An 11362-nucleotide genomic window follows, 5' to 3' on the forward strand; every position below is an offset into this window, starting at 1 on the left:
AAAAAAAAAAAAAAAAAAAAAAAACATACAGACGAATTGAGTACCTCCTTCTTTTGGGAAGTCGGTCAAAAAGGAGTGATGATTGTAATGACGTATGATAGTTATATGGCGGAAAAAAACCTATTGCGCCGAGGAGTAGGATAGGGGGGAAGATGATGAAAGTTTGGATATGGCCAACTGCGACCGACTGATACCTGGATTTGTCTTCTGCATGAGACACGAAAATAATTACCTAGCACTATATAGCCATGTATGGCCAGGTTGCGTACGGGATGGTGCACAACGCGAGGAGAGCCGCTGTCGGCGGCGGAGCGTGAAGCGGTGGCCGCTGTTGTCCGCCGGGCAGAACAGCTAGACGAGCTAGAGGCCCGTCGCGTCGGACGCCTGGTGGCCAGGCTTGAAGGTAAACTACCATAAGTAACTACTACAAAAAACTCTGGTCGTTTGTGCCATGGGGACATCAATCCCCGGTAGTTTATATCCAGAGTACTAAAGCAACCTTGAGCTTCGATTCATCTTTGCCCTTTTTCTATTTCGAGCAAGTGATAGCGTTCCTAGACTTTTTCAGCACGTCAGTCTCTCAGATTTTATATAACCACGTCCGAGTTACCCTTTCCATTGGCCTTTGAATGACCTTGAATTAATATTTCCAGTGAGGCTGTGGCGATATTTTTTTATTTTCATATTAAAATATTTTAATACAGGAATGCGTCGATCAGCCCAAGGACCCGCGCCAAGGGCGTGTCTCCTCTGCGGTGAGACGTCACGGCTGCTAGCACCGCTCAGGACCTGTTCCATCTGCCGTAACTCCGCCTGTCCTAAATGTGTGATTGACACGCCCCCACACAGGTGAATATATCCAGGAATTGAATTCCATTAACAATACGTGGGCTATGGATGTTGCGAGGGTAAGCAAAAGGGCAACTGGTAGACCTAGCCTAAATCATATGCTGGCGATATCGGCCAACAAAGGTATTTAGAATTAAAATGGGTGAAATTATACTTGCAATAGCTCAAAAACAAACATTTAATATATGTCGTCTGTGCTGGAAAGTTATTTTACTGAAGCTTGCATGTATCACTGCTTTTTATATTATATTTAGTTCTAGTTAATGTTATTTTAGTAATACCAGAGCGAAAATATCCCTTTAAGAAAAGATAGAATATCATTTCTATAAAAAGCACTCATGAGTACAAAAGACTAGGCAGGGGTATAAATATTTTTATCCTAACCCCGACTTTGAAATACCACACACTAGCGCTAAACTTAGAGCGGCTACCTTTGACTAAAGTGTTGTGCGATTGTCGATTGTTTCGCAGCCAATTCAACTGTTTAGTTGCACAACTAAATATCGTGTAGAGTGTCCACCTCCATATAAGCCCAAGGAATCAAAGCAAGACCAAACAGTTGTGTGACAGTTTAATCAAAGGTGTACGCGCGCTCTTTGTCTGAACTGATATTGCGTGAATATAGGGTAATATTACAATTTGCTATATTCAACAATCAATATGATATTTGATATTGAAAATTCTTCACATATCGGAATGTGTAACATTCAGTCAACATTGGTAACAGTGGTAGAGCCCGCTTTAACATCTTCGCACGAATGGGCCGGCTCGCCCGGTGTAATACCACGACCACACAGAAAACAGGCGTGAAGTGGAAGCAATTCCGCGTTTCGTCTGATGAGTGTGGTGCCGGAGGCCTAAATTTAGTCCCTTTCTCTTTCCACCCTTTTCTTAAGAGGAAAGGATGGGGAGGAAAAGTGGATTTGACGGTGGAAGAGACGCATAGGAAGGGGAAATGTCCTCTTTATGTGCGTCTCCTCCTCCGTCAATTAAGGGTAGGCAACGCATCTGCAATTGCAGATGTCTATGGGCAGCGGTCGCTTCGCCATTTTGGCAATTTCAGGTGGCCGCTTGCTCGTTTGCCACCTTATTTTATAAAAAAAAAAAAATATTCTAGGTCGTAATATTCAATGATATCTATAAATAGTCATTTTAAGAGACATTATATTTTGGGCTTATTTAATTTTTGCCATTTTAACTCTGGCAGTTAGTGGCGGTAGTACAGCAGTGACTCGGTAAAACTAAACTCTCGCTGTACAATCCATAAAACCAATATATGTGCCACTAGCTGTTCCCGTGCGACTTCATCCGCATAAAATTATGAAAATTTTATTTTATTGTTTACATTTGTCAAATTATCAATAGCAAATGTCAAAATGACATGACATGATGACAACCTTGCTTCTTTGATGTTGGCAGCAACTTATGGTCTCTTTCCCACATTAGGGTTTTTATCCAAAATATTTACCCTCTAAGTTTAATGGCATATAGCCTAAAGCGTGAAGCAAGTGTAGGGCTTTTTATTAAAAAAAGAATTATTAAAAAATATGCTGTAATTGCTGACATCTTAGGCAACAAAGAAGTGTGTGTTTACGCTTTATTATAATAGTATAGATAAACACACGTTACCTATGTTCTTTTGTACACAGATCACCAATATACTCCAGGGAGCAGTACATGTGCAACCTGTGCGCGGAGACCAGGGAAATGTGGAAGAAGTCCGGCGCCTGGTTCTACAAGGCCTTGCCCAAGTATATACTACCAGAACGGAAAGTCACCGGCAGGTACCACGACACCGAACTGGCGAGATCTTTGCAAGTTAGACAGGTAACTATCATTTCAGATCTACAAGCATTATATTATCTTAACTTATCCATGCAACTAGCTGTTCCGTACGGCTTCATCCGCATGAAATTATGAAAATTTTATTTTATTGTTTACATTTGTCAAATTATCAATCTTTCTTTTTTTGACGTTGACAGGAACTTATGGTGTCTTTCCCACATTTGAGTTTTTATTCAAAATATTAACCCCTTAAGTTTAATGGCGTGAAAATATATAGCCTAAAGCATGACGTAAGTGTAGGGCTTTTTATTAAAAAAAGAATGATACAAACAATATGCTGTAATTTCTGACATCTTAGGCAACAAAGAAGTGTGTGTTTACGCTTTATCTTTATTATAATAGTACAGATAGATTCTTCTTGGCTCTTTGGCTTCTTATTGACTCCATAAGCACAGGATTCCTGGTTAAGGAGCCAAGACGATATTCATGCTGTAAGATAACAGTGGTAGAACCCGGTTTAATATCTACTGTAGGCCTCGCCTTAGGCTTAACCTCGACACAAAGACAGGCGTAAAGTGAAATCGATTCCTTGTTTCGTCTGATGTCTGTGTATTGGAGGCCTAATTTAAGTCTTCTTTCCCGTTCTACTCTTTTCTTACAAGACTAGAATGGGGAAAGTGCCTGACGATTAGGTAACTTTAATCTTACTAATATTATAAAGGCGAAAGTTTAGATGGATGTTTGTTAACGTTTTTAGCCTAAACGGTAAAACGGATCTCTATGAAATTTGACATAGACGTAGAGTATAGTTTAGAACACGTATGCTACACATTTTTGTTTTTTCTACTTGCAAGCAGACGGAGTCGCTGGCAAAAGTTAAATTTTTAAATATTTTCATTATATCGTTCAATATGAGAAATATAAATTCATACAGAAAAAAAAACTTTAGATACTTATTACTTTGATCAAACTAAGATCTATTCCACAAAGAAAATCTTAATAGAAATTTATATTAGTATCGGGAAATATATTTAAACAATACTTTATTGTAAGTATCGTCACACGAGCAACAAAGAAGCATTCGCGACTCGATTTCCGCCTTCAGCTTTCCTTCAGACCTTGCAAACGATTTGTCATTAATTTCCTATAGTTGGTTCGTAACCGTAGATTTCCACTGTCGATACAGTTAAAAGAAAACCCTACTATTAACGATTTTTCTCATAACAGTCGTAATAGTACGTTTTTATAACCATATTCTATGTAAACGCAGCTTCGAGCATATACTCGTAAAAAACTATGTTATGACGTCATCGTATCAATCAATTACATCTATTGTCAATTGAAGCCAATTTACTTATTAACAGACAGTCGAGACGCCATTTAAGGGTTACTTAAGTTTCCATTAATTTGATTATTAGTGTGTTCCATTAATGTTAGGTTAAATTGCAAAGTAAAACTCATTTACGTAGTTCCGAGACAAATTTTATCAAATCAGCGAAATAAAAACACTAACGAATGGTTTAATGTAGCAGGGAACCAGTCATAAAATGTCTAACCACCATTCGAAACCTACAACTAATCGCACGATAAGTTGACCAACCAGTCGAGTCTGCACAAACTCTACAAGTAAATGTTTTTATTTCTGTATAGGTATGTAATTAGTACGGCCGGTTACCCTAATAATTAAGCTATATATTACTTGACTGCGAAGGAGCCAGCTGAAAATTAGCGCAGGAACTGCTTAGTCCATCTTGCATACGCTGAGCTGGCTACCTTTTGCCACGATTGTGTTTTCTTTAGAATAAGTCCTTTTATGTAATTTATATTTTGTGGCAATAAATACATATTCATTAATTTATTAATTAACGAGCTGTTGCCCGCGACTTCGTCCGCGTGGTATTAGAAAACATACGAACTATATAAATTACAAAAAGCAACGTATCCCTCGGGAACCGGACATTTTTCTGGGATGAAGCTTATCTCATGTGTACTCCAGACTTTGTTTTATATCTGTGCCAAATTTCAATAAGATATGTTGAAACGTTGCAGAATGATCGAGTGAACATTAAAAAACTAAATTAATGAATCCCACGGGAACCGTAAATATTCCCGGGATAAAAAGTAGCCTATGTGTTCTTCCAGACTATGCTCTAAACCTGTGCCAAATTTCATAGAGATCCGTTCAGCCGTTTAGGCTACAAACGCTAACAAACATCCATCCATCTAAACTTTCGCATTTATAATATGATAGGAAGATTAAATCATTCATTATTCATGTACAAATCGGCCGATAAATCGAGTATATTGTAGTAATGAGCAAACAATATCAATTTGATACAGTTATCGAGAGGACGAAACTTATAATTTGGTTAAAAACTAGTACCGTGGAATAGTTTCCCGGATAACATCATTATGAACCTTTATTTACTTTCATTATGTTAGGAACTTCATAAATTAATGAGTTTACTTCGTTCTTTAACTTTCAGATAAATTCTGATATTATTTACCAAAGATATTTAAATTATATATAGACGAGGCATAGTGAACAAATATTTTTTCATCGCTGAGAGTAGCCTCAGTGGTAGAGAAGAAAGGAGTAAAAGGTTAGCATGGTATGGGCATGTTATGAGTGATGAATCGCATGTTACAAGGAGAACGTTAGTTATGAGTGAGACACCGGTAGAGGTAGACCTAGAAAGAGATGGATGGATTGATCAAAAAGGGAGTGATGACTGAGATGACGTATGATAGAGTTATTTGGAAGACAAAAAACTGTTGCGCCGCTACGGAAGTAGGATAAGGAGAAAGATGATAATAATGACTCTCTTTGGAAGGTACTATATCAATTGTCAAGTTTAGAGCCACGTCGTGTCTTATATGACATGTTATAAAACATTTTACAAAATTATAATAAACTCCATCTTTTGTTAATTTAAGTAAATTAATGTTTTTAGAACTAAACAATAGAGTTAGTGACATTGTGTGAAAACACTCGAGTGAATTTTCAACTATGCCCCCTCTATATAATTTTTAAATGTGCTATTCACCTACTTGAAGAGTTTAATCGAGGAATATCTACAAGAAGACATCTTTAAAAGGAATGGTATCTCATTTTAATCACAAAATGAAAAAGAGATGTCAATATTTTAAAGGGAAATCTACAGTTAAAATGCTTTTGTTATAGGAGGCAGGTAACAGCAGTAATGAATGCAAAACGGATTCAGAGCCTGGCTCGCCTCTTAGTGTACACGCTCCATCATTTTCAAGACAACCGAGTAATACAGACAGTCGAAAATCTATTTCTTCCACTCAAGTAAGTTTAATAATAAGGCTGTGTGTAAATTATCATCATCACCAGCTCACTTCGGAACTTATCCTATGTTAGGACTAGGCTATAGTCAACCACGCTGTACTGCGGGTTGACTTCACACATATCTTTGAATTTCTTCGCCGATATGTGCAGGCATCACGATGTTTGCCATCACCGTAAGAACGTCGGGTAAATTATTATGGAATTAAGAAAACGAAAATATCATTAGTACGGTGGGATTCGAACCCAGGACCTGTAGATTATAAGTCAAGTGCTCAAACCCCTGAGCCACCGACACTCTTGTCTGTCTCCTAGTTTAGCTATGATCACAAGATGAATGGCATATCATAACAAAAATATTAACTCGCAAAATGCAGAAAGATGTAAATTTTTTGCCATAAAACGGGAGAATCTGTACGGTATCTGATTATTTGCTCTATTTCATTTGTTTGAGATGACGCACGCGTGACGTAGTGACGCGACAGGCATACATCAAGTGCGTCACGTCTGGGTCAGCCCTTTTGTTAGGTTTTCATGTAATTCTGGCAGTTAATTTTATGTTACAATAATTAAAATTATCACAAACTAGCTGTTCAAGTGCGGCTTCATCAATTACTATAATGATATAACATTTGCTGAAAATCTTTTATGAGTAAGCATGGCAACTTTAGCATTGTAGTTTTTGTCTCTTTCCTGCATGATGGTGATTTCAAATTTATTTACTACCTGAGTTTAATAGCGTGAAAATATATAGCCTAAAGCGTGTCGTAAATGTAGGGCTTTTTATTAAAAGAATATTGATTTAAAATATGCTGTGATTGCTGACATGCTACATAACTAAGTAAGTGTGCTTTATTGCATAAAAATAGTTAAGTTACAGGTATAGATAGATATATAACGCTAGAGTGAGGTAAATTATCTTTATCACATATCGAATTCTTAAAAAAATCTCTAAAAGATTCAGATAATTTAATTTCCACATTCAATTTAGTACATCTAGTTTTTTTCCTGTAACACTCAAAGGACGCACACCACGAATGGAGTGAAACGGACATCCTAACTCATGGAGTCAGTGGTCTCAGTCTACATAGAACTGAAAGCATAAGCCAACGGTCCATAGCCGGTCTCAAACGTACCGGCAGTAAGGGAAGTGCCTACAGCCTTCGCAGTATAAGGAAAGAGGTCCCCAAACCAGCAGAGAAACCTACAATACCCGACTCTGGTTTCGGAACGCTGGAGATTAAATTATCTTATGATAATGCTACGTCATCACTTGCTGTAACAGTTTTAAGAGCTAGAGGTCTAATCGGAATGGATATGACTGGATTATCAGACCCATTCTGTAGATTGGAAATTTTACCGAGAGGTATGAATTCCTTCTCTATATACGTTTTGTTTGTAAAGTTTCAAGAAGTTTCATTCTAACGTATTTGCAGAAGGAACTTATTCGAACAGACTCCGGACAAAGACCGTACACAAGACGAAAAATCCAGAATTCAATGAAACTGTACACTTTTTCGGTATCACAGAATCTGATCTGGCTGCGAAGTCACTGGAAATATATATATTTGATGATGACAGGTAAGAAAACATAAATCTAGTTCGCCCCTCACTCTATCCACGTGAAATTTAAAAAAGCAAAAATATCCTATGTGTTCTTCCAGACTATCTTCTACGTCTATGCCAAATTTCATCGAGATATGTTCAGCCGTTTAGGATACAAAATCTAACAAACATCCATCAATCTGAACTTTCGCATTTATAATATTAGTAAGACAGTTAGTTCTAACAATCGAGAATCATCTTATGCGTACTGTCCATAATAATTTTCAACTACCGTCCAACTTACTAATATTATAAATTCGAAAATTTATGTAATTGTTTGTTACAGTTTGTAGCCAAAATTGCTGGAGGGATAACGATGAAATTTGGGATAGATGTAGAGGATAGTCTGAGAGAAAACATAGGCTACTTGCTATTGTTAGGACGAAAATGCGGGCTACAGCTAGTCGTTATACTAAATCTGATGATAATCCCTACAAGAATTACCTGATAAATATTTCAGATATGGTTGCGACGAAATGGGTTCCGCTACAGTTTCCCTCAGAGATTGTGTGAAGGCTCCTGTCCAGCTGCGGTTGGCTTTGTCCGGAGCCAGTGGCAGTGAGCCAGCTGGACCCAGGGTGCTGTTAGCGCTTTGTTACAACACCAAGAAACGTGCCCTCGTCGTCACTATTTGTAGAGCTGCTGAACTGCCGCCTCAAGACAGCAATGGATATTCAGATCCTTTCGTCAAATTGTAAGTATTAAGTCAATCTTACTTCTGCTATTAGTTCTGTCTCACAGTCATTGAGTGGTCTTATGCTTAGAGGAGAGTTCTACTAAATCTTCACTTAGAGTCCTTTGGTTACTAGGAATAGGCCAGTACAGTGACATGATCAAGAAGAGAGTGATGACTGAGATGACGGATGATAGAGTTATTTGGAGGACAAAAACCTGTTGCGCCAACTACGGGAGTAGGATAATTTAGTTCTTTCTTCCCTGTTACCTCCAATTTAAAGCTTGTTTAATTACTTCGACTAAGTAACTTGCTATCTTCAAGTACGGTACTTATTATTAACTTACGGCTAAATACTGAAACATCATTTTTATGTGCGTGTTTTGACACCAGTCTCATACCCAAAGGGGAAATCAAATAATTATGTTTCTTATTTTATTTTATACATCGGCGTCTTAAATGATAAGGCCACTCTTGACTTTCCCTCTCTCTTAAATTCCTAACAAATTTTTCTATCGTCTATCAGGTCGTAAGAGCGTATGTAGCGAAGTATTTAAGATTCGTTTCAGTATTTGGCCATTAATATTAGGATTAAGTTTTCTGCAGCTAAAGTATTACTCTTTCCAGACATCTTGATCCTGATCCATACCACAAAAAGCATAAAACATCGATAAAATGGCGTAACCTAAATCCCGTTTGGAACGAGGAGTTTCCATTCGAGACGCGTCCGACGGAATTGTCGCGGCAAAATTTGACATTGACGTTTTGGGACAAAGATTATGGAAAACCGAATGACTTTTTAGGCAGTTTAGTGTTAGGCGCTAGTAGTAAAGGGCGAAGGTTGAAGCATTGGATGGATTGTATCAAATTCCCGGACCATAGACACGAGCAGTGGCACGCTTTGACTGATACACACCATTTATAAATTATACCATAGACAATATGCTTTTTTAAATCGAATATTATACAAAAGATTGTAACTTTATTTTCATTAAAAAAATATTGCTTTGGTTAATTTGAATAGTTTTATTTAAGAATATAATGAAAATGGTAATAAACGTGAAATATATGTTTGCTATACGTTACTTTTTAATGTTTATTCTTACCAATTACTTACCAAATAAAGCTAACCTCAAAATGTAAGGAAACTTATGAAATAATTGAATGTTACAAAAATTGCTGTTATTGTTATAAATTGTATTACATATTTTTAACGAAATATTATAAAATTTAGTATTTTTCTATAATATATTGCCAAGTAAAGTGTGCCAATGTTACATATAGGTAGATTTAAATTTCCTATATAAAAGTTTATACCTTGTTGTCTTTCCATCATTGCATGTTCTATTTGAAATATGGAGGCATTTGATACATAAGACATTAAATATAAAAATATTTTTATTGTATTTATATGTTATCAATATAAATGTAAACGAAACCCTATATCTAAATAGTAAAATATTTTGTCCATTCAAAAAGAAATGTTTTATTTAAAGCAAGCTGTTCCCGAGCGGCTTCTTTTTATTGTTTACATTTGTGAAATGTAAAATTCAAATGCATAAGTTACAAACTTGCTTCCTTGATGTTGGCAGCAGCATATGGTTTCTTTCCCACATTAGGGTTTTATCCAATTTATTTACCCCCTAAGATTAATAGTGAAAATATATAATAGTGAATATATAAAGCATCACGTAAGTGTAGGGCTTTTTATTAAAAGAGAATTATCCAAAAAAATGCTGTAATTTCTGACATCTTAGACAACAAAGAAGTGTGTGTTTACGCTTTATTATATTAGTATAGATTACGCTGTTTCATTTCCTACTTAATGACAACGGGAAGGGTAGTAATATGACAGAAAAAAGATTCTTTGCCACAGAGAAGCTGGGGCAGATCGCTAGTACAAACCTGATTACTTTCCCTCGCCTTCAACCCCTCGAGACTCCTGTCCTTACGAGAATTAATTTGATATGCGATTTTCACACTTTTCATTATTTCATGTCCTTGACATGTTTTGTAAATCTTGTTAGTTACAGTTAATATACTAAAACTATTCAATTTTTATACCAATTTTAATCATACTAATGTTATAAATGCGAAAGTTTAGATGGATGGATTGATGTTTGTTAGAGTTTGTAGTCTAAACGGTTGAATGGTTCTCCATGAAATTCGGCACAGGTATAAAACAAAGTCTGGCGTACACATGGGTTCCTTATCCCCGAAAAACATTTACGTAGTTCGTCTGTTTTCTAATACCACGCAGACAAGGTCGCGGGCAACAGCTAGTATCTCATAAGATATCCATGAATGAATTAATCGCAATTTCTGTGTGAAAATTTTAAGGTTGATTTTCCACGAAAGGTTCGCTTTTGTTTTAAACAAAGGTCGATCTTAACCTTTCCCAGGAGGCAAATAAAACATTTAGAGCGCGCACCTTGGACTAAACTACCCCACAACTGTTTAGTCTCGCTTTGACTCCTATGCTTTATGGAAGTGCGCACACTACTCGATATTTAGTTGTGCACTCAGTTGAGGTTTGCTGAGGTTGAAGTATGGGCATGTTATGAGAAGGGATGAATCGCATGTAACAAGAAGAATGTTAGTTATGAATGTGTACCCCACATCGGTAGAGGAAAGAGATGGATGGATTGCGTGAAAGGTGACATGATCAAGAAGGGAGTGATGACTAAGACAGATGATAGATTGCTTTGGAGGACGAAAACCCGGTGCGCCGACCCTACGGGAGTAGGATAAGGCAGGGGAGATGATGAATCAGTTGATGCTGCGAAACAATCGACAATCGCACAACTATTGTGTGATAGTTTTGTCAAAATGTGCGCCCGCTCTAAAAATAGAAAGGAAGCCTTACTCAAGGAACAATTATTTCTATTAATATCTAACAAATATCTTATACCAAGAATTTATAAATAATAACGCCTAAATTGAAATTTACGAACAGAAGACTCTTAATGAAGTTTTGTTATTGTTTTCTAATAATTTCGAGGTTAATTCGCATTCTGGTCTTTATTTAATAATCTCGATTTATTTTTACATCTCACTGATTTAACAAATCTAAGTTCTTTGTAACATAGAATTGTATTTAACTGGCTGTTGCTCGCGACTTCGTCCGCGTGAAATTAAAA

The 11362-nt window shown here is 36.7% G+C and overlaps 1 protein-coding gene across 1 annotated transcript in view; it reads left to right on the plus strand.

Moving 5' to 3' along the window:
• The window catches only part of LOC106106649 (rabphilin-3A), a 20742-nt gene extending 11547 nt beyond the window's left edge, over positions 1-9195 (plus strand). The window contains exons 2-9 of the mRNA XM_013287273.1: positions 261-403; positions 705-849; positions 2499-2676; positions 5819-5947; positions 6968-7310; positions 7381-7525; positions 8010-8243; positions 8850-9195. Of these exons, the coding sequence (XP_013142727.1) occupies positions 261-403; positions 705-849; positions 2499-2676; positions 5819-5947; positions 6968-7310; positions 7381-7525; positions 8010-8243; positions 8850-9147 (1615 nt within the window). The 3' untranslated portion in view covers positions 9148-9195. The remainder of the gene's footprint in view (positions 1-260; positions 404-704; positions 850-2498; positions 2677-5818; positions 5948-6967; positions 7311-7380; positions 7526-8009; positions 8244-8849) is intronic.
• Positions 9196-11362: the final 2167 nt, after the last annotated feature.

This window comes from Papilio polytes, unplaced genomic scaffold (genome assembly GCF_000836215.1).
Source record: "Papilio polytes unplaced genomic scaffold, Ppol_1.0 DF824269.1, whole genome shotgun sequence".
NCBI lineage: Eukaryota > Metazoa > Arthropoda > Insecta > Lepidoptera > Papilionidae > Papilio > Papilio polytes.